Here is a 25,039-nt window from a genome sequence, read left to right as displayed (position 1 = left end):
GAGAAGGAACTTTGAGACCAAAAAACAAAGCAGGCAACTCCATAAAGTGCATTTATGAAGTTTGTTGTGGGTAACTTACATACAGGCAGGATAGAGTGGATGATGATCTGGAGGCGTTTGCAGCTGCACTACATGCTGCCATAAGGGGTACAGGGGAATTTAAAGGACCCAAAGCTAAAAATAGAATCTGACTACTATGTTGTAGTATGTATCAGAATTTCATTTCTTTTTAAGGCCAAATGATCGATTGTATGTACACAGCATATTTTTTTAATCTGTTTTTCTGTTGTTGGACTTCTGGGCTATTTCCACCTTTTGCTATTGTGAATAATGTTGCTATGAACACTGGTATACAAGTATCTGTTTGAATCTCTGCATTTATTTATTTATTTGGCTGTGTCGGGTCTTCGTTGCGGCATGCAGGATCTTTTTGTTGCAGCATGCGAACTCTTCATTGCGGCGCACGCAGGCTTCTCTCTAGTTGTGGTGTACGGGCCTCAGAGCTCACGGGCTCAGTACTTGCTGCACGCAGGCTCTCTAGTTGTGGTGTGCAGGCTCTGGAGTGTGCTGGCTCAGTAGTTGCGGTGCATGGGCTTAGTTGCCCTGCAGCATGTGGGATCTTAGTTCCCTGACCAGGGACCAAACCCGGTCATCTGCATTGGAAGGTGGATTCTTAAGCACTGGACCACCAGGAAGTCCCTGAATCTCTGCTTTTAATTCTTGTGGATATATACTTAAGGTTGGAATTGCTGAATCACATGGTAATTCTATGTTTAACTGTTTTCCATAGCGGCTGCACTCTTACATTCCTACCAGCCGTGTACAAGGGTCCAGTTTCTTCACATTTTCTCCAGCACTTGTTATTTTCTGTTTCTTGTTTGTTTTTTTGATAATAGCCATCCTCATGGGTGTAAAGTGGTATCTAATTGTGGTTTTGATTTGCATTTCCCTAATGACTAATAATGTTGAGCATCTTTTCATGTACTTATTGACCATTTGTATATCTTCCTTGGAGACATGTCTATTCAAATCCTTTGCCCATTTTTGAATTGGGTTGTTTGTTTTTTTCTTGTTGGAGTAGATGGTTTTGAGTCAAAATACAAGGTTTCTTAGAAATGGCAAAGTGATTCCATGTATTTGAAATGGTATTTAGATTAGAAAAAGAAACAAAAATGTCCATTTCCTTGATTAGATAGCAAGGATAGATTATAGATAAGTTTATGATTGGAGTCTTACTCTGCGTTTTTTTTTTTTTTGCGGTATGCGCGGGCCTCTCACTGTTGTGGCCTCTCCCATTGCGGAGCACAGGCTCCGGACGCGCAGGCTCAGCGCTCCGCGGCATGTGGGATCTTCCCAGACTGGGGCACGAACCCGTGTCCCCTGCATCGGCAGGTGGACTCTCAACCACTGCGCCACCAGGGAAGCCCTTACTCTGCGTTTTAATTAAATGTTTGCATTAAAAGGAAAATATTTAGGCGTTATATGTTTATGTAACATTTTAGTGAAATTTATGTTACACTATACAGTTTTTATTTGATTTATCACCATTAGCAGCATTCTCTTATATTACCTTCCAAACAAACATTTATTCATAATTTGCTACTGTGCTCAGCTTTTTACAAGAATTTTCTCATTTAATCCTCCTCATAGTTCTTTGCAGTAAGTATCCCTGTTCTGTGGAAGTACAAAGTTGCCAAAGTCAGAAACACAGGTCTGGCTGACTTCAAAATTAATGGCCAGTAAGAGGTCAAGTTAACTAGATTACCTTGAGTAAGACACTTAACTTTCTGGGCCTCAGTTTATTAAACAAAGCAGAACAAAACAATATACAACAATACAAACTTATCTACATGTTTAGTAGAACTTTAATTTGTGATGTTCTAATTTTGCTTTAATTAAATCCTAGGGTTTAAAACATCTTCAAGTAAATAAGCGAAAGTTTTAACAAAAAAGAAGTACCTGGGTAAATAGAAATTGGAGTAAAGGTAAAAAAGGCAGGAAAACATCCTGTGAAATATCTAATATTGCTGTCAGCCTAGGAGGTTTGTTTCTAGAGAGAATGTAAATATAGACAGATTGTTATAAAAGAGTATCAATAAAGATGTCTGTTGTTGTGAACACTAAAAAATTCCGCTGAAATTGTTATTTATGTAGAAAGAGACTTCCTTTGGCAGAAATGTATATTATTCTTACAGATTCTTTGCTGTTGAATGAGACTCTGAGAAACATGTCATGGCCTCACAGTTGAGTTCTGACATGGAATTGTTATTACATTTTAATACAGGTACCTCGTTTTCCATGTCTGGAAATTGAGTATAGTGCAAATGAGAGTATTCGTTGGAGCATTTTAAAATATAAAGTTCTCTGCAAATGTAAGGTGACATTCTTATTAAATATTGATTCCTTCATTTTATGTTCACATATTTCTATATCACAGTAGGATTTAGAGCTTTTTAATTTAATAGGGAAGTGCATAAAGTATTCTTTGTTCTATGGTACATATAATACATTATTGTTGATCAAAATTTTTTGTTTCCCTTATTTTTAAAAAATGTGCTCTTCCTGGGGTTAGTCTCAGCTTTTTGTAAAGTTAGGTTTAGTCAGCCGCTGCTTTTGCTATACATTCCCATGTTACAGCTTTATGAGCAAAGCAAACAGACTTAGCAATGAATGAATTAGACAGTTAGCAAATTACAAATGAGGATATGGTTGTAGGTTTACATAGGCCATGTAGATTTGTTCTTTTGTATGGTTAGATTAACTCAACCTAATATCAGCTTTTGAATGGTTGGGTATCGTTAAAAAAGAATTTTATATTGTATATATCACATATAGATATGGCATATAGCACATAAAGAAGACTACATGAAACAGATATGTACACTTTAAAGAATAATTTTAAAAAGTGAGCCATATCATATCAGGCCAAAAAGAACATTTACATCACCCCAGAAGTCCCCGATGTGCCCTTCTTTGATCACACAGCTTGTTGTGTGTTGGTTTGTTATGATTTCATACCTACTTGTTTATGGCTTAAGTGAAGTTGTTTTGATCTAAGGGTGAATTTGTTTACATTGGGGAGGCTGTGTCAAGATGATATCATCAAAGTTGTTGTGCTACTAAGTGCTTGTTGATGTGAACATATGGAGGAGTGACTATGTTGTAATGAACATTTAAACTTTAAATACCAAGAACTTGTGAGGACTTACTGAGAGTGTTCAGTCTGGGCAAGGCTACTCTTTGCTGATCTAAAATAACTCTCCAGAGACCTGCTGTGGCAAGGTTACTCTTTGCCAGCAGTGATGAAAACAGTGTAGCGGTCTTGTGAAGGAGATCATCTTGTCAGCCAGCACTGGTGCCTTCATTCCACTAGCATCCAGCTCTAGCAATAAGGGACTTCAGTTTGCTCTGGCAGCTTGGCTAAGCTGACTGTTCGGAAAACCAACTTATAGAAAAGGTACACCTCAACTCAATTTGGGCTTTATTTCTTTCATCTCCCCTTTGCCTGGAACAATAGTGTAATCATTTGAATCAACCACCCAAAGCAATCTACCATTGCTTTAGAGTATATTTCTTTATTGGCTTATTAAGAGACATTATCCTGTATGCTGTTGGCTTGTGACATATTATTATATAATTCCCGCAATTAACCTGTGTTAAATAAGTCATTGGCAAAGACAATCTCAGTCTCTGAGCATAATTTGATAAAACAATTTATCTCTTCAGGAGATAAATTATCTTCCAGAATTTTGGTTATAATCATGGTTATGTGTATCACTAAACACTTTGTTTTGAACTTTATATAGATGAAATCTAACCATGTATATTTTTTTATGATATGCTTCTCCACTGAACATTATATTTATGAGACTTACAGTGTGTTATTTGTAAAGCATTTGGGGGGAGGATGTAAATTTTCCAAAATTAATTTAGTAACTCCTTTTTTAAAAAATATATTTTATTTTGAAGTGAAATGTGTAAAAAAATAAAGCTACTCATTAATGACTATAACGTGGATCCCTGTTTATTCATTATCCACATTAGGAATTAGGACATGTTTATCCATTTAACTGTTGATAGACATTTGGGTTGTTGCTAGTTTTGGTTATTACAAGCAGTGTTGCTATGAACATTCCTGTTCATATCTCAGAATATGTTTGAATTTTTCTACAGTAAGATTGCAGGGTTAAAGGTATTCATGTCTACAATTTATCAAGATAATGTCAAACTTTTCTAAAGTGATCGAATCAATTTACACTTCCAACATCAAGTGTGAGAGTTCCCATTGCTTCACATCTTTGCCAATATGTGGTGTTGTTGGACTTTTAATTTTACCAGTGTGTAAGGCAACCCTGTCACCTCAGAGCACAGGTGAAAATCCATTAACTCTAGAGAAGAGGAAAAGAAAAAGAAATCCTCAACCTCTGGGGGAGGGGCAGGAAACTGCCAGAAGCTGAGATCTTCAGAAGTCTACATCTGAGGAGAGACAGGGCCACTGAGAAAGCTCCATGCACAAGACCCAGTGACACAAGGTCACTGTTGAAAATTGTGGCTATCCCAGGACAACAGAGAACCCATTGCTGCCCGTCTAGCATGCACCAAATAACAAGTACTCAGAGGAAAAATGACATATTACACACAAAGGAACAAAGGTAAGAGTTACAGCAAACTTTTCAGAAACGATGAAAGCCAATTTCTGTTGCTCTTCCTTCATTCCCGAATTTCCAAGTTTCCCTCCAGTATTTTTTTTTCCATCTGAAGAACTTTATATAGTTTTTTGGAGTGGGTCTGTGAGCAAATAATTCTCCTAGAATATCATGTTTTGACACTACAGATCTTACTTAAATCCTGTAAAGAATGTTGGTTTTTTTTCTTTAGCAGGCAGTTGGCCTAGTTAGGTTCAGGCTGCAAATTCCAACCCACCTTTTATGGGTTGTAGTTCCAATGTCAGTTCAGTTTTCTTAGCCTTTTCAGTACTATCCATATTTGACCCTTTTGTGCCCCACACAGTGGCCAGTCTTGAACCTTGGTGGTGGTCTACCCCATATTTTAGTTCATAGATCCTTTGCTATGCTGCTTAGGGTAAGATCTACATGTGTACCTTGGAGGTGAGCTCAGGAGATCATACTGAACCTTATGGTTTCACTTTATTGAGCTCCCCTTCTTTGTGATATCCCCAGCACTTACTTGCTCCCAAGGACCCTGCTTCTCGTGATTCAAACCTGAAATTTTCCTTTCCCTACCCTGTCATATAATTCAACTACATCAGCCTCCTGGGTCTAGTGAACAGAGGATAGAAAAATAGAAGAGCTGCCCCAGTGCTCTTGGAGCACAGTTCCTCTGGTTAGAAAAGAATTTTTCCCTTCTTCTGATTTTACATGACTTCCCAGCTGCTGGTTCCTCTGTAGGAGTGCTTTGTTGCTGGGATGGGAGAAAACAAAAAAAGACACACAACACACACACACACACACACACACACACATGCAAATCCAGGGAATTTCTCCCACTCTCTCTTACTCATGTAAGTCCCTTTTCCCACTCATCAAACCAGAAATAAATGGCTCTTCTTGGAGATCTTTATGTCTGCATCCAGTGCACATGTATAGTGTCAGGCTAAGTTTGAATTCTGGCATGGAGAGACCAGAGGAAGAAATTTGGAAGCTCACTTCCATTTCAGTGCTACCTTGAGATCTATTTCCTTTTCCATTCTGCCTGCTGACATTTACTTTTCAGAGTCCTTAGATAGATATTCCATCCAGGGCTATAGATATTCCATCCAGGACTTTCAGTTGCATTCAGTGGGACAGACAGGAAGGAGTGTGCTCATTTCATCTTAACTGGAGCCAGAACCTCTATAATCACTTTTTAAATACTTTTTGTTGTGAAAAATTTGAAACATATATGAAATTTTGAAAAATGTCTTAATATACAATACAAAATCCCCATGTACCCATTACCCAGCTTCATTATTTATCAACATTTGGCCAATCCTTCATCTGTAACTTCCCACTCCCACTGTCACTTGACTTCTAAATGTGAAACTCTGACGTCATTACATTTCATGTGGTTAATTTCTATAATTTTTGTGTGTATTTGAAAGGAGTGTGTAATATACAGCTGTTCAGTGTTCTATTATATATGTGTCCATTACATTAAGTTGTTGATCATGGTGATAAAAATATATCCTTTCTGGTTTTTAAAATATTCCTTCTGATGCATTTTTTCTTATCCTGCACAATCCTTCAATCCACAAAGATTGAAGTTCTGTAAGGTAATAATGTGTAGTTGTGTTATTCAAGTCTAATATATTGTGTTCCAGGGCGTTGAAAATTTTTTTTTTGTGGCCTTGAATTTTTTGTTTAATTATTTTAAGCTCTTCTAGAAATTAACAATTGAGAACTTTAGGACTACATATGATGAAGATATTATTCCCATGATGTGTTGTTATCATGTCAGTACATTACATATTTGAGTTCTAGCTTGAAAACCTTAAAGGTTTGAGAAGTGCATTTTTAGTTTTGACAATAGCCATTCTAATGGGTGTGAAGTGGTATATTGCTGTGGTTTTGATTTGCATTTCCCTAATGATTAATGATGTTGAGTATCTTTTCATGTACTTATTGGCCATTTGTGTGTCTTCTTTGGAGAAATGTCTATTGAAGTCCTTTGCCCATTTTTAAATTGGATTATTTGTTTTTTGTTGTTCAGATGTAGGAGTTCTTTATATAGTCTGGATATTAATCCTTAATAGACATATGCTTTGCAAATATTTTCTCCTGTGGATTGTGTTTTCATTCTCTTGATACTGTAATTTCATGCACAGAAGTTTTTATTTTGATGAAGTCAGTTTATTCTTTCTTTTGTTACCTGTGCTTTTGATGTTCAGTCCAAGAAGCCATTGCCAAATTCAGTGTTATAAAGATTTTCCCCTGTGTTTTCTTCTAAGAGTTTTATAGTTTTAGATCTTATGCTTACGTCTGTGGTCAATTTTGAGTTAATTTTTGCATAGGGTGTAAGCTAAGGGTCCAGCTTAATTCTTTTGCATGTGGACATGCAGTTTTCTCCACACCATTTGTTGAAAAGAGGTCTTCTCTTTGTTAATGGTCTTGACACCCTTGCTGAAAATCAATTGACCATATATGTGAAGATTTACTTCTGAGCTCTCTATATTTTATGTCATTGGTATATGTCTGTCTTTATGTCATACCACACTGCTTTGATTGCTGTAGCTTTGTAGTAAGGTTTGAAATCAGGAAGTGAGAGTCCTCCACCTTGTTCATCTTTTTTTCGAGATTGTTTAGGCTATTTGTGGTCCCTTGAGATTCCACATGAATTTTGTAAAAGAGTTTACTTTTTTTAAGAGTTATTTTATGTTTACAGCAAAACTGAGGAGAAGGTAGAGATTTCCCATATACTTCTGCCCTTATGCATGGTTTTCATGTAGTTATTTTCTTGTTCTGCATTTCTTTTGGAGAAAATATTGGGAGATAGGAATGAGACGTCTGTAATGTCTTCAGCTACGCCTGTTTGTTGTCTTGAAATCATATACATCATAGCAAACCCTAACCTAACACTTTCTACTTTGATTTGATGATAAAGATTAAGTTTTGTATTCTGTGGGAGTTAACATTTAGAATATTCCAAATGAATAATCAAATATTGGTTAGCAGCATATTACTGGATTATCCTATAATAAGAATTGTTTAAACAGAAACATTTTAAATGAAATTTTATGTTATATACTAAGATTTTGTGACTGCTGGTGTTGCCAAAAATATGGCAAAGTGACCATAAAATTTTTGAGGCATAGTTAGGGCTTGAAATTGAAATGTATCTTAATTTTGGATAAACCAAAGATGTTTAGGCGAGGTGGCGAGTAAAAAATGGTTTTCCATAGTGCTTCTTCTAGACTGCTCTTCTTCCTCTTCAATTCTACACACCCTGACCTTTGCTTTGTGCAGTTAGTACTTTCTTGGCACTATTTTCTTTTGGAGCAGTGCTTAAACTGTCCTTATTGATAGCTGATTGTTTTTTCACCCTGTAGTTTTCTAATGGTTCTTAAGTACATTAAAAGTATTTATTAACCATTAAAACTCCATGGCTACCTAATTTCCAAAGGTTGAATCGGAAGTTGGAGGTGTAGTTTTTTTTTTTATAAATTTATTTATTTTATTATTTATTTATTTATTTAGGCTGTGTTGGGTCTTTTGTTGCTGTGCACGGGCTTTCTCTAGTTGCGGTGAACAGGGGCTACTCTTCGTTGCAGTGCATGGGCTTCTCATTGCGATGGCTTCTCTTGTTGCGGAGCACGGGCTCTAGGCACATGGGCTTCATAGATGTGGCACACGGGCTCTAGAGCACAGACTCAGTAGTTGTGGCGTATGGGCTTAGCTGCTCCGCAGCATGTGGGATCTTCCCAGACCAGGGCTTGAACCCGTGTCCCCTGCATTGGCAGGCGGATTCTTAACCACTGCGCCACCAGGGAAGCCCTGGAGATGTAGTTTTATGGAAATTTTAAATATTGAAAAAAGCTTACTTACCTCAACACATTAGCACATCCTAGTGGTCTTAGAAAATTTATATTGGTTATCATTACTTGTGTAGTTTCCTGGATGGTTTGTTTGCTTTTGGTTTAAATAGACTTTCTTAGGTTGATTTGTTCTTCTCTGCAGTTGTTCAAGGAAGGGAAACTGCTACTCTTCCATTCTTCCTTCATCAGACATGAGTTTCAGGTTTTATTATTGCAATAAAAAGGCTCTATGGAGATGGCTTCACAGGTGAATTCTATCAAACACTTAGAGAAGAGCTAACACCTATCCTTCTCAAACTCTTCCAAAATATAGCAGAGGGCAGAACACTCCCAAACTCATTCTACAAGGCTACCATCACCCTGATACCAAAACCAAAGATGTCACAAAAAAAGAAAACTACTGGCCAATATTACTGATGAATGTAGATGCAAAAATCCTCAACAAAATACTAGCAAACACGGCTACCCTGGTGGCACAGTGGTTGAGAGTCCGCCTGCCAATGCAGGAGACACGGATTCGTGCCCCGATCCGGGAAGGTCCCACATGCCATGGAGCGGCTGGGCCCGTGAGCCATGGCCACTGAGCCTGCGCGTCCGGAGCCTGTGCTCTGCAATGGGAGAGGCCACAACAGTGAGAGGCCCGTGTACCGCAAAAACAAACAAACAAAAAACTAGCAAACAGAATCCAGCAGCGCATTAAAGGTATCATACACCATAATCAAGTGGGGTTTATCCCAGGAATGCAAGGATTCTTCAATATACACAAATCAATCAATGTGATACACCATATTAACAAACTGAAGGATAAAAACCATATGATCAACTCAATAGATGCAGAAAAAGCTTTCAGACACCCATTAATGATAAAAACCCTCCAGAGAGTAGGCATAGAGGAAACTTACCTCAACATAATTAAGGCCATGTGTGACCAACCCATAGCCAGTATCATTCTCCATGGTGAAAAACTGAAATCATTTTGACTAAGATCAGGAATAAGACAAGGTTGCCCACTCCCACTACTATTATTCAACATAGTTGTGGAAGTTTTAGCCACAGCAGTCATTGAAGAGAAAGAAAGAAAAGGAATCCAAATCGGAAAAGAAGAAGTAAATCTGTCACTGTTTGCAGATGACATGATACTATATATAGAGAATCCTACAGTTGCTAGCAGAAGACTACTAGAGCTAATCAATGAATTTGGTAAAATAGCAGGGTACAAAATTAATGCATAGAAATCTCTTGCATTCCTATACACTAATGATGAAAAGTCTGAAAGAGAAATTAAGGATACACTCCCATTTAACATTACAACAAAAAGAATAAAATACCTAGGAATAAACCTACCTAAGGAGACAAAAGACCTTTATGCAGAAGACTATAAGACACTGATGAAAGAAATTAAAGATGATACAAACAGATGGAGAGATATACCGTGTCCTTGGATTGGAAGAATCAACATTGCGAAAATGACTATACTACCCAAAGTGATCTACAGATTCAGTGCAATCTCTATCAAGCTACCAATGACATTCTTCATAGAACTAGAACAAAAAAATTTTACAATTGTATGGAAACACAAAAGACCCCAAGTAGCCAAAACAATCTTGAGAAAGAACAACGGAGCTGGAGGAATCAGGCTCCCTGACTTCAGACTATACTACAAAGCTACAGTAATCAAGACAGTATGGTACTGGCACAGAAACAGAAATATAGATCAATGGAACAGGATAGCAAGCCCAGAGATAAACCCATGCACATATGGTCACCTTATCTTTGACAAAGGAGCCAAGAATATACAATGGAGAAAAGACAGCCTCTTCAATAAGTGGTGCTGGGAAAACTGGACAGCTACATGTAAAAGAATGAAATTAGAACACTCCCTAACACCATACACAAAAATAAACTCAAAATAGATTAAAGACCTAAATGTAGGGCCAGACACTATAAACCTCTTAGAGGAAAACATAGGCAGAACACTCTGACATAAATCACAGCAAGATCCTTTTTGACCCACCTCCTAGAGAAATGGAAATAAAACCAGAATAAATGGGGCCTAATGAAACTTAAAAACTTCTGCACAGCAAAGGAAACCATAGACAACACAAAAAGACACCCTCAGGATGCGAGAAAATATTTGCAAACAAAGCAACTGACAAAGGATTAATCTCTAAAATATACAAGCAGCTCATTTTGCTCAATATCAAAAAAACAACCCAATCCAAAAGTGGGAGGAAGATCTGAATAGACATTTCTCCAAAGAAGATATACAGATTGCCAACAAATACATGAAAGGATGCTAACATCATTAATCATTAGAGAAATGCAAATCAAAACCACAATGAGGTATCACCTCACATTTATCCTTCTCGAACTCCTCCAAAATATAGCAGAGGGCGGAACACTCCCAAACTCATGGCCACAGAATGGCCATCATCAAAAAATCTGCAAACAATAAATGCTGGAGAGGATGTGGAGAAAAGGGTACCCTCTTGCAATGTTGGTGGGAATGTAAACTGATACAGCCACTATGGAGAACAGTATAGAGGTTCCTTAAAAAACTAAAAATAGAGCTACCATATGACCCAGCAATCCCACTACTGGGCATATACCCTGAGAAAACCACAATTCAAAAAGAGACATGTACCACAATGTTCATTGCAGCTCTATTTACAATAGCCAGGACATGGAAGCAACCTAAATGTCTATCAACAGATGAATGGATAAAGAAGATGTGGCACATATATACAATGGAATATTACTTGGCCATAAAAAGAAATGAAATTGAGTTATTTGTAGTGAAATGGATGGACCTAGAGTCTAACATACAGAGTGAAGTAAGGCAGAAATAGAAAAACAAATACTAACACATATAAATGGAACCTAAAAAAAAAAGTGGTTCTGATGAACCTAGGGGCAGGACAGGAATAAAGGCGCAGATGTAGAGAATGGCCTTGAGGACACGGGGAAGTGGAAGGGTAAGCTGGGATGAAGTAAAAGAGCAGCACTGACATATATACACTACCAAATGTAAAATAGCTAGTGGGAAGCAGCTGCAGAGCACAGGGAGATCAGCTCGGTGCTTTGTGACCACATAGAGAGGTGGGATAGGGAGGGTGGGAGGGAGGGGATATGTGGATATATGTATACATATAACTGATTCACTTTGTTATACAGCAGAAACACAACATTGTAAAGTAAATATACTCCAATGAAGATGTTTAAAAAAAAAAGGCTCTATGATATGTGTGTGCATCCGGGTGTGTATGTATTTTGAAAAAGTGAACTTCAGAGGTGCTTAGCTGGATGAAGGAATGTTTCACAGAGTTTCAGGAAGTTGAGTACTATGGGATATTGACCTGCTTTTCCATAGCATCTTCATTTAGCAAGAATATGTACAAAAGTTCTGTGTCAAACCTAACATTTCTGTGAGAAGATTCTTGTGCCTACAGTTAACTGTTTTTTTTTTTTTTCCTGTTAGAGACTTCTGTGACTTAAAATTAACTTTACATTCCCCAGATCATTAAAATAGCTCTTTCTCTGCTGTTGAAAAATACTCACTTCTCAGAACAGAGTGAGCTGAAGTGTGAGCTTTCCTTATTTATGCCGTCAGTAATGTCACTTTGAGGTATGAAAATGCATCTTTTCTAGACGTGAACATTAATCTTTACTGTATTTTGGCAGTCATCCTGGTGTCATTGCAGAACTTTCAGTCTGATTCATTTCATCTAAAAGAAATGTATAGAGATGTTTTAAAAATTATTTGGCATAATTGAAATCTAATATATTATTGCATATTTAGAAGTGTCATAGTTGTGCGGTAAAGATTATATTTCTGGTACCTTATCCCATTCCTCAGGTAAAATAACAAAGGCTTCTAAGATAATGCATTCAAAGTCTTTTGTAAAGAATGCTTAGCTTTTTCCTACCCTAAGTAAATCTTCCTTGGATCCTTTCTTATGCCCTTTCCACTTACCCACCTAATGTAATATTTCCTTTCTTTGACTCTATGTTACTGTGTTCTTGTAGCTCTTACCTTTTTTCCTGCTTTGCATTATGGTTATTTGAATAGTTGTTTTATGTCCACTACCAAATTATAAGGTGTTCTTGGGCACATTATGTCTTGTTCATCTTTGTGCCTCTTGCAGTACCCTCACAGTACCTTGCTCAATAAATAGCTAATGACTTAAATGAAATAATGACAATTGGACATTTTGGATTATATGAAATTTTCTTAAGCCAGTGAGGCTAATGTAGGATGTTATGTCATTAATAACCATTCAGGATGACTTTCTTCCAAAAACACCTTTACATTTTGTTTTTCTGAAAACTCTTAAAGCCAGAAAAGATTTAGGAATAACCACCTGTGCCGTGCATCTCCCTGCATTATTAGAGAAGATAAGGTTTTTATTGGTCACATAACAGGATGGTAGTAGAGGTAAAAGAGGCCCTAAGTTTTCTATATGAACTCTAGTGTAATTGAACATTAATATCTGTTATTACTGTTAGTAATAACTTCAGATTTATTAACTAGCACTTAGGATACTAAGAAGCCTAAAATATACTTCATATCTTTAGATTTGCAGTCTCTTTGGCAAGTTGGCAGGTATACATGAAAATGATTTAATAAACAAGGTACCATAATAATGGTACAGAATGTTAATTCTACAGGAAATCAGAGGAAGAAATCAAGAGTGGTGATTATTTTACATAGCTTTTATGGACGACGTGGGATTTCATTTGTATCTAAAGAGGGCCTCGGGCTTCCCTGGTGGCGCTATGGTTGGGAATCTGCCTACCAATGCAGGGGACATGAGTTCGAGCCCTGGTCCGGGAAGATCCCACATGCCATGGAGCAACTAAGCCCATGTGCCGCAACTACTGAGCCCACGTGCCACAACTACTGGACCTTGCGTGCCTAGAGCCTGTGCTCCACAACAAGGAAGCCACCACAGTGAGAAGCTTGCACACCGCAACAAAAGAGTGGCCCCCATTCACTGCAACTAGAGAAAGCCCATGCGCAGCAATGAAGACCCAATGCAGCCAAAAATAAATAAATAAATAAATAAATTTAAAAAATAAAGAGGGGCTGGCCAGAGGAGTAATACAGAAATAGTTTGTCATGTTAAGACATTTAGAAACAATGATAAAAGCAAGCCAGAAACTTGACTATCCTCACTTCCAGTCCAATAGCCTATTATATAGTCAATATTTTTATAATTATTAGGCATTATTCAAAATATTATATTTCTATTTAAATCTATCTAATGCCCAAAGTATTGTATTAGGCTTTGTGTATTGTATTAGTTACAGTCCTCATGTTTGTGCTTTCATGAAGACATATAAGCCCAGTTTGTTGAGCTCTGTGGGTATATAAACTATGAATATGAAATGAATTATGAAAATATTAACTACAATAATCCTTATAGTTTGCCCAAGGAACAACTTGACTGGCTAATCTGAAGCTACTTAATTCTGCTCTCAGAAGTCCATAAATCTTAAATATAGCAATAGGAGATGCTCATTTTTTCCTTGTTATTTATTCTCCTATGTTCATTGCAACTATTGCTTTCATAGATTGCATGTACTTTGGGGATAACACACACCCTTTGCAGAGAAGAAATATTACAAATATCAGTGAAATAAATACACTTGTTGATGTTTGCACTACTGCCTAGTGTGTATTTAGTAAGTTGTTCTAGGTTGTAGCTTTCGTAAAATAAATTACAAAAAAGTACATATGAAAAAGTGCATCCGTCTTTGTTGTGAAACACTGAAGTAGCTATGTCCCTGTACTGAAGTTGAATTGGGCAAACTGTAATTTTTAGTATGTGTGAAGTGTAAATTTTAGCTTGTGTGAAGATGAAACACTTGAGGGGTGTTTTTGAGAACTTTGTTACTGTTTAGATGAAATAATTCTTTTCAGTAATGTGATGAATGGATAATCAATTCAAGTATTTTGAAAGTATAACTAGCCATTAGAAAGCAAAACATTAGATGTAAAAAATCTTCCCAGTCAGATCTGGTGGAGCTCAGTCAGATTGAATAAGAAGAGTATTGAAATGGTTCAGATTAAGGAAGTTATAGCCTTTTTGTTGTTTAATAAAAATAACATTGAATGAAATAGTGTTAATATTACATCTAGCGTAAACATACTGTTTTATATCTAAAATAATCTAGGTGAAACAAATGCCCCACCCCCCACCTTTTATTTTTTTTGCAAATAAGGAAAGATGAAGCCTGAGGACTGGGAATATTACTGGAACAAAAGAAAATAAATACAGCTTAATATTCTAATGGTCCTCAGAACACCAAAGGTGAACTCTTGAAAAGTAAACAAATATTATCAAATTCATTTACTAATCAAATATTATCAAACTCATTTACTTAGATTATTTATCTCTCATATAAATGGAAAAGATTGAGAATAGCAAGTACAGGGAAAGGAATACCCTCATACAGTGCTGGTGGTGTGTAAATTGGAATGTCAGTATTGAAGGGTAATTTGGCAGTATCTATCAAAGTCAAAAATGGGGGTAGGGGAGGGAAGGAATGGGAGTTTGGGATTAGCAGAGGCAAACTATTATATATAGGATGGATTAAACAACAAGGTCCTACTGTATAACACAGGGGACTATATTCAATATCCTGTGACAAATCATAGTGGGAAAGAATATGAAAAAGAATATATATATATATCTCTGAGTTACTTTGCTGTACAGAAGTAATTAATACATTGTAAATCAACTATACTTCAATAAAATTTTTTAAAAACTTAAAAACGATCACACTCTTCTAACAGTTTCATTTTTAGATATCTGTCCCACAGATATACTTGAATAAAAATGAATAAAAATAAATGCATAGGGAAAAAAGTCCCTGAGCTATATTTGTAATGGCAAAGTATGGAAACAACTTACTGTATTAATTGGCGAATAGTTAAACAGTCATAGTGGAACAGTCATAGAATGAAATACTCTGTAGTAGTTAAAGAAGTATGTCTGTATATCCTTTGATGGGATATACAAATATGCATCTTATTTTCCCTCTTTTGTTCTTTCTTTTAGGGAGAGTGGTGGAATTTCAGATGTATGAAAAAGAATACATAGTTTCTTATGTATTTCTCTACAACAACATTTTCAACAATAAAAGTGTATTCCTGTATTATTATTGTAACAAAAATGCAAGTAGTCTTGCTTATTCCACACAAAAATCTGTATCATGTCCAGCAAAACAATATTCCCATGATTTTCTTTTATTTAGACTCTTCATTTATTCTCTTCCTCTAACCTGATTACACCCCGGGCAGAAGGAAGAGTGAGTGTGGATCCCTAGATTCAATGACTCTGGCCATACAAAGCTTTTGAGAAATTCTCACTGGGGTGTAAGTTTGAATGAAATGGTGAGGCAGAGGGACAAGATGTCACCATAGTCCAAGACCTTGGCTTTGAACCTTGGAAGTCCTTAAACTGGATCATATCAGTGCCTTGGAATTGGTTGGATTCAGAGAAGCTTCTTTAGACTGTGTAATATCATGGGAGATTAAAATTATAAACCAGATTGCAGATTGCCAATTTATTAATTTACCATAAGAACTAGAAACTCCCATCTTCTGATCAACATGTTCTCTCTTTGAAGGCAATGTAAGTAGGAAGTACAAATTACTTAGTGAGCATGGAAATAGAATAAAAGAGAGTTAAGTGTATAATTAAGATACTTAATGGCTGAGGCTCTGATGACCTACTGAATCCAAATCTATGGTTAGTATCCAGCTGCCACTGGAATGACTAGAGGGAATTCTTGTGGGCACTCCAGATAGTGCTGATTTTATAATGTGGTTCTCAGAGAGCAAAAATTTTCCATGTTCATGGAGTGCACTGACCGATCAGCTATGTATACTAGCTGTGACAGGTGCTGTATCAGAGTCTAGAAATACAGATATAAAGGACACTCAGTCCTTGTTTTCTCAGAATCTTAGTTCATGTAGACTAAACACTTTGAAACCTTGAAGTTTTAGTTAACTGAGGTCTGAGTTTTGTTGATAGCCAAATTTAGGTAGATCTCAGAAATTTATTTTGGCCTCAGTATTAACAGATGTTGCTTTTAACAATAGTGCTGGGTAACAGTCAGAAATAGTACAGAAGAGGTTTATGTAGGCCAGTGTCAGGAGTGGAAGAGCCAAGCAGTTGTTCTATGAATGTGCAGTTGCCAGAGATCATAAATACCAGAGTCATAATAACATAGAAAGTGCAAGCAGATAAGTCAGGCTCAGGATAAGGTCTGGAATTCTAATAGTTTGGTAAGTTGAATCAGGATGTGCCAGTAATCAGAGTATCAGGATATGAATTTGATTTAAGTAACGCTTATCTTACTAGGGAAATTTACCATGATATGGGTTGATTTCTGAGACATTATTGGGCCTGAGCCCACTAATAGGGCTGGCAAGTTACAGCTCTTGGCTGAGGAGGATGAAACATCAACCTGGGTCTGCCTTTATTTTTCTTTAAATGAAAAAGTTTGAGTAAAACTCTACCCCCGGAGTAATCTTTAAATTTTATTTGCATCATCTAAATTTTTTTATAAATTAAAAAGGTACACATATTTTACATTATTTTAATTGGCATGCACATATTACCTTGTATTCTGTCCTTAAACTTCACTCAAGATGCTTGCATGAAATACTGTCTGTTGTCTGGAAAAATACATAAGCATAGTTTTAAAACTGAAATAGTATTTCATAAAAATCTATCTTGAAAAAGCTTTTGACAATATTCAACACCCATTTATGATAAAAACCTTCCAGAAAGTAGGCATAGGGGGAACTTACCTCAATATAATGAATGCCATATATGACAAACACACAGCCAACATCATCCTCAATTGTGAAAAACTGAAACCATTTCCACTAAGATCAGGAACAAGACAAGGTTGCACACTCTCACCACTATTATTCAACATAGTTTTGGAAGTTTTAGCCACAGCAATCAGAGAAGAAAAAGAAATAAACGGAATACAAATCAGAAAAGAAGTAAAACTGTCACTGTTTACACATGACATGATACTATACATAGAGAATCCTAAAGACGCTACCAGAAAACTACTAGAGCTAATCAATGAATTTGGTAAAGTAGCAGCATATAAAATTAGTGCACTCTTGTACTCCTATACACTAATGATGAAAAATCTGAAATGGAAATTAAGGAAACACTCCCATTACCATTGCAACAAAAAGAATAAAATACCTAAGAATAAACCTACCTAAGGAGACAAAACACCTATATGCAGAAAGCTATAAGACACTGATGAAAGAAATTAAAGATGATACAAACAGATGGAGAGATATACCATATTCTTGGACTGGAAGAATAAACATTGTGAAAATGACTATACTACCCAAAGCAATCTACAGATACAGTGCAATCCCTATCAAACTATCAATGGCATTTTTCACAGAACTAGAACAAAAAATTTCACAATTTTTATGGAAACAAAAGACCCCGAATAGCCAGGGCAATCTTGAGAAAGAACAACGGAGCTGGAGGAATCAGGCTCCCTGACTTCAGACTATACTACAAAGCTACAGTAATCAAGACAGTATGGTACTGGCACAGAAACAGAAATATAGATCAATGGAACAGGATAGCAAGCCCAGAGATAAACCCATGCACATATGGTCACCTTATCTTTGACAAAGGAGCCAAGAATATCTTTGACAAAATATCTTTGACAAAGGAGCCAAGAATATCTTTGACAAAGGAGCCAACAATATACAATATCTTTGACAAAGGAGCCAAGAATATACAATGGAGAAAAGACAGCCTCTTCAATAAGTGGTGCTGGGAAAACTGGACAGCTACATGTAAAAGAATGAAATTAGAACACTCCCTAACACCATACACAAAAATAAACTCAAAATAGATTAAAGACCTAAATGTAGGGCCAGACACTATAAACCTCTTAGAGGAAAACATAGGCAGAACACTCTTTGACATAAATCACAGCAAGATCCTTTTTGACCCACCTCCTAGAGAAATGGAAATAAAACCAGAATAAATGGGACATAATGAAACTTAAAAGCCTTTGCAAAGCAAAGGAAACTACAAACAAGACGAAAAGGCAACCCTCAGAATGGGAGAAAATATTTGCAAACAAATCAATGGACAAAGGATTAATCTTCAGAATATATAAACAGCTCATGCAGCTCAATATTAAAAACACAGACAACCCAATCCAAAAATGGGGAGAAGACCTAAATAGACATTTCTCCAAAGAAGACATACAGATGGCCAAGAAGCACATGAAAAGCTGTTCAACATCACTAATTATTAGAGAAATGCAAATCAAAACTACAATGTGGTATCACCTCATACCAGTTAGAATGGGCATCATCAGAAAATCTACAAACAAATGCTGGAGAGGGTGTGGAGAAAAGGGAACCCTCCTGCACTGTTGGTGGGAATGTAAATTGATACAGCCACTATGGAGCACAGTATGGAGGTTCCTTAAAAAACTAAAAATAGAACTACCATATGACCCAGCAGTCCCACTACTGGGCATATACCCAGAGAAAACCATAACTCAAAAAGACACATGCACTCCAACATTCATTGCAGCACTATTTACAATAGCCAGGTCATGGAAGCAACCTAAATGCCCATCGACAGACGAATGGATAAAGAAGATTTGGTACATATATACAATGGAATATTACTCAGCCATAAGAAGGAACGAAATTGGGTCATTTATAGAGACGTGGATGAATCTAGAGACTGTCATACAGAGTGAAGTAAGTCAGAAAGAGAAAAACAAATACTGTATGCTAACACATATATATGGAATCTTAAAAACAAAAGTGGTTATGAAGAACCTAGGGGCAGGACAGGAATAAAGATGCAGATTGTAGAGAATGGACTTGAGGACATGGGGAAAGGGAAGGGTAAGCTGGGATGAAGTGGGAGAGTGGCATGGACTTGTATATACTACCAAATGTAAAATAGATAGCTAGTGGGAAGCAGCCGCATAGCACAGGGAGATCAGCTCCGTGCTTTGTGACCACCTAGAGGGGCGGGATAGGGAGGGTGGGAGGGAGACTCAAGAGGGAGGAGATATGGGGATATATGTATATATATAGCTGATTCACTTTGTTATAAAGCAGAAGCTAACACACCATTGTAAAGCAATTATAGTCCAATAAAGATGTTAAAAAAAAAAACCTCGCTGTCTCATATCTCACCCACCTCCCACCCCCACCGGCACTATTGCTTTTACTGTTTTGTGTGTCCTTCCAGAATTAATTAATAAGAACATACAAATACACATTCTTGTTTCCCCTCTTTTTACACGAAAGGTATCATACTATATATGTTGTCCCACACCTTGCTTTATTAAGATAACAGTATGTCTTGAAAATCTTTCCAAATCTATACATAGTTTTTTCATTTTCTTTTTATTGCTATGTGATATTGCCTTGTATATATTGATATTTATCGTAGTGTAACCAGTTCTCTCTTGGTGATCACTGGGGTGGTTTTTAGTCTTTTGCTGTTTGTTACAAACCATGTTGCAATGAATGTTTGTGTGTGTAGTTTCAAAGGTGTGCAAGTATATCAATAGCGTATTATATCAGAAGTGGAATTGCTAGGTCAATATATGCAGTTTATATAGGTGATTTTGATGGATATTACCAAATTGCCCTCTGTAGATTGTACCAATTTACACATTCCTCAGCAGTGCCATTTCTACAGCATTGCCAACTAGTATGTTTTAAAACTTTTGGATTTTGCCAGCTTAATGAGTGAAAAACAGTTTGTCAATATAGTTTTAATTTGCATTGTTTTATTATGTGTGATATTAAGTATCTTTTCATAGATTATAGAGCCATGTTTACTTCTGTTTTTCAACTGTCTTTTTATATCTTTAGCCCAACTTTCTGTTATTTTGTGAAATAATATTTTAATACTTTTTAATGGTTATCATTTTTAATATTTATATTACATTGTATTCTGTCATAACATTGTGTATCTTTCTGTAATTGGACACTTGATCTCCTTTTGAAGTGCGGCTATTATATTTATTTTTCTGGGAACAGTTTTGAAGAGGTTTCCCCCCCTTACGTTATTTATTTGGGAATCAAGAATTTTGGGATCTATTGTAGGTTTTTGTACTAATTATCTATAAGTAAACTACATAACTTATCTAGATCTTAGTTGCTTCACCTGTAAAATAATGATGTTGAATTAAGTGATTTTCTGGTTCTGTGGCCCTTTGAAAGTTACCAAAAGCAATACATTAAGCATGATAGTTTAAAAATAATAGATATAGAAACACAGCAGTGATATACTGTTACAGGTTTTTTGTTTTTTTAAAAAAAACAACTTGTTCTGTTTCTTGTTGGGTAGATAATGCTTTTCTTTGGTAACAAGATTATCTTTTACTTGCTTCTCTTGACATTTCTTGATTAGAAATACGTCTTCATCTTTTTTCAGTTGCAATCAAAGCTATTTTTTAGAGGCATGCCTTTTTTTGGGAGAAGGATAGGGACTGTTAGGAAAGAGAAAAATGCACTGGTTTTGATTTAATTTAATCCATGTCATAAATGTGCATGTTAATCTTCATTACTGCATAACTGCTGCCAGTTGGCCTATTCAGTTTTCCAGACTCAGTTGGAAAGCTGATCTCCTTAAATCTGTTTAAACGGTCTCTCATTAAAAATTAACACATTCGACTAGTTACACTATTTCTTCAGTACAAAGCTGAGAATTAAATTATAATAGAGCCTGTTCTCAGTGGGATAACTTTTTTCCTCAGTTTACTTGGCATCTATTGGAAATTACACTAGAGAAGATGACTAGATATATATTGATGTGTACTTTGGGGAATGAGATTAAAACCAGTGGTGAAATGAGATGTAGACAGTAACATTTGAATTACAACATCAGATGTAAGTGGAATGTTAGTATAACTCAGAACCTCCAAAGTTTAAAATTCTCTGGAGCCATAGCATACGATATGGATTCCCAAAGCTAATAAATCTTGAATATATCATATGGTCTTAGTCCCTCCCCCCGAATTGAAATAGATTAAATTTTGCCATACCTTGTTTCACCAGAGGTATGAGAACATTAAAGAAATAAAAGAAACCCTAAAGCTCCTGTAGGCAGTTCTCTCATCAATGGGTATACTCTTCTCTGAGGAGGAGAGATGAACTTCCTTTGTGCATAACTGTTTAGTAGTAGAATTGAGACTAGATCTTGGGTCATTGGATTCCTATTCCATTTCACTTTCTACCATATTCCTTAGTGTTGTCATTATTTTAATTTCTTTTCCCTTTTTGTCTTCCTCATCTCCTATGCAGTTAGATTTTTTTTTTGCCACACCACACGACTTGCAGGATCTCAGTTCCTCAACCAGGGATTGAACCCGGGCGCTCAGCAGTGAGAGTGCAGAGTCCTAACCACTGGACCACCAGGGAATTCCAATGCAGTTAGATATTGATGTATGTCAAACACTGATATCTGATAGTTTTGTTTCTCTTTGGAAAATGTTATTTTGTTTTATTTTTGGTTTCTATACTTAACCATCCTGATCTAGGTGCTCATCACAATACTTTTGGTTATTAGCTGCCTCTGACTGTACTCATTACTTCCCTGTTAGCTCTCTGTGCCTATGGTTCTTTGTAGTTTATTCTATTCACTGCTATTAGATAGATTGGAATTCTTTTAAAAATGTTTGCATCATGTTATTTTCCTTTTAAGGACTTCAGTGGCTCCCTGTTTGTTGTATACGTGATCAAAATTCTCAGTCCAGCATTCAAAGGATCTTCTCAAGTGATCATGGCTTTCCTATTTGATCATTTATATATTCTCCATATCTGATCAGATGTTGTAAACTTATCTTCCAGCCTTATACCCCTTGCCTAGTCCAGCTTTTGAACTGGTTATGTTATTTGTCTTTCACATTGAGAACTTTTAAATGCTCTTTTCTTTCTGTTGTCAATGTTGAATAATGTTTTCTCCAGATATGAATGTTTTAGTTGTGCTTGTCTTTGTTACAGACAAAAGCAATGCTATGTATGAATACACTTGTGGGTTTGGAAAATGTGAATTTAAAAATGAATCAGAAGTTGACGGATGTAAGAAAACATAAAAGACAATCTCCTTGGTGCTGGAATTTGCTAGAGTATGTGCAATAAAATGAGGTGATTTCTAGGATTGGAAGGGATGTAAGAATTGTGGTGCTGAAGCTTAGGTCATAGCATATAGGAGAAAAAATTAATTATTTCCCACTTTATCTTTAAGGGCAAGATTTAGCTCCAACTTTGGCATTGGACCTAGGTTGAATGAAGGAGGCTAAGAGAAAGGTTTACTTAAGAGATTATAGGTATAGGTCCCAGAGAAGAATCAGTAACCACCTTGGTGATGTTAGGAGACAGCTAAATAGTCTAACTTGACCTGAACCCAAACAATGAAAGACATAGTTTTCTTAGTGTATTGGGGTTGAGAAATGTACTTAAATGTTCAGAGCCAGTACCTGTATAATTTGCAACTTGACATTTTTCATGTTAAAGTAAAATAGTTAAATATTTTAAGCAGCTGTAATGTAATAGGCTCTGTGTTAGACTGTGTGTTTTCAAAGAGGAAAAGAATAATTTTGGCCTCAGAACCAATTGTGTATGATGGGGGTTGGGGGGAGGCAAAGTTATGTATGAACAAATACGTGAATATGTGAATATACATACAAAGTGCAAGGTAATTTAAATCAGGAAGAAATAAACTATGCTTTGAGAAAATCAAAGGGGAGAAGTATGGATACTTTGTGTGATTTGAATGAACTGCCACTACAAAAAGTCATGTAATCAAGAAGAAATGTCTGTTTCTCCTTCAGTCACCTGCAGATGGCTTTACAGTGAGTTCTTTTGGTGTAGCACTTTAGTAAATTTCTCTGACATCCATGGCTGTATCCTCACCAGAGTTTCCAGATCTCAATCCTGTTGGGAGTGGCCTGTTTACAGATTTATTCCTTTTTTGTTGCTCTGCAACAGCCCTTTAAGTAGTGACTGCTCCCTGTATCTAATGTCTCTTTACCCCTTAGTACTTAATTGCCTGTTGTAATTAATAATGCTTTATATTAAATTTTCCCTGTTCAAATTACCATGTGGTTTCTTCTAATTATACTTTGACTGATATGTAAGGTTTATAAGTAGTAGTACATTTCTCATCAGATTGTTCTGAGGATTAAATGGGATAATGCATAGTATTGCCAAGTGTTTAGAATACTGTCTGCCATTAAGTACTTAGTATTTGTTGGTGATGGTAATACTGTTGTTATCATCATCATCACTGTCACTGCCACCAGCTAGGAATAACATTTCTACTTTTTGTTCACAGGATGTTTCGTCTTAACTCTCTTTCTGCATTGGCAGAGCTGGCAGTGGGCTCTCGATGGTACCATGGAGCATCACAGCCCACCCAGATCAGGCGACGGCTGATGATGGTGGCTTTTCTTGGAGCATCTGCAGTAACTGCAAGTACTGGTCTCTTGTGGAAGAGGTGAGTGTTATCTGAGCATCCTGTTCCTGCATGTACTTTTATTCTTCCAGTTGTCTCCGTTATCTAAAAGGGATTGATTTCTGGCTTGACTTTGTGTCGAAATTTCTTTGCTAAATCATTTGGCATTGATAATATTTGTCTATGAAATAAGATGTTTCAGGGAATTAGGCTATCATGTCAAAGCAACAAATAGGAAATATTCTGCTTCAAGGTCTGTCTGTCTTTTATAGGGTGAAAAAGAAGTTGGGAGGGGCATAATAAGCAAAGAGTCCATGGCTTTTTATTGGCTGAGTCCTTGTCAGGAAAGAAGAGGTGTCTTCCTTCTTCCTGTTGGGCTCTGCTATCATCACAGAGTGTGAGAGCTCCCGCTGACTGTAATTGAGGCTTCTGTTTATTAATTTTTTACATTTCCCCCTTTTGACCAAGATCTTTCTCTGAAAGCATTGCTGATCAAGAATCAGGTTTTCTACTATCAGTGAGTTTTCATATTTCAGTGCCAGGGAGGAACTTTCCTGGGTCTAATGTCTCATGTTGGAGAGGAAGTACATAGATTGGAAAACTGTTGAGGTCACATTTGAGTAACAAGGAGGTGTAAGAGGGAGAACTCTCATGCACGTTTTATCTGAAGTTCACTGTTACCAAGATCATAGACATTGGAAATCATCTGAAACATTGTCATCATTAAAGGTTTCGGCAACACATTTCCAACAGGCCTTGTTCAGATATCTTGGGATAGCTGTCTCATCAGGAGATGAGGAGAAGTTGTCTCCTTCAATTTCAGGAAATCTTTGGTTTCAGGTCACCAGATTATGTGCAGGTCCAGTCAGGGTTTGGCGCTTTCTTTAGGTTTCTGACGTGAATCTAATAGTCTCTTCCTTGGAGTTTGGCAGCACAAAGGTTGGTTAGCAGTGCCCGATAGAGGCCTCTCCAGCAAGCTTGAAGAGAGTTCTTCTGGAGGTGTCTT

At 36.6% G+C, this 25,039-nt stretch overlaps 1 protein-coding gene across 2 annotated transcripts in view; it reads left to right on the top strand.

Annotated features, from left to right (window-relative positions):
• Positions 1 to 25,039, top strand: part of MICU1 (mitochondrial calcium uptake 1) — a 200,659-nt gene that overhangs the window by 12,263 nt on the left and 163,357 nt on the right. For both annotated transcript variants that reach the window (XM_060127064.1, XM_060127063.1), the window contains exon 2: positions 23,914 to 24,075. In XM_060127064.1, the coding sequence (XP_059983047.1) occupies positions 23,915 to 24,075 (161 nt within the window). In that variant the 5' untranslated portion in view covers position 23,914. The remainder of the gene's footprint in view (positions 1 to 23,913; positions 24,076 to 25,039) is intronic.

This window comes from Lagenorhynchus albirostris, chromosome 16 (assembly GCF_949774975.1).
Source record: "Lagenorhynchus albirostris chromosome 16, mLagAlb1.1, whole genome shotgun sequence".
In the NCBI taxonomy this organism is placed as follows: Eukaryota; Metazoa; Chordata; class Mammalia; order Artiodactyla; family Delphinidae; genus Lagenorhynchus; species Lagenorhynchus albirostris.
This window is presented reverse-complemented; position numbering and strand designations above follow the sequence as displayed.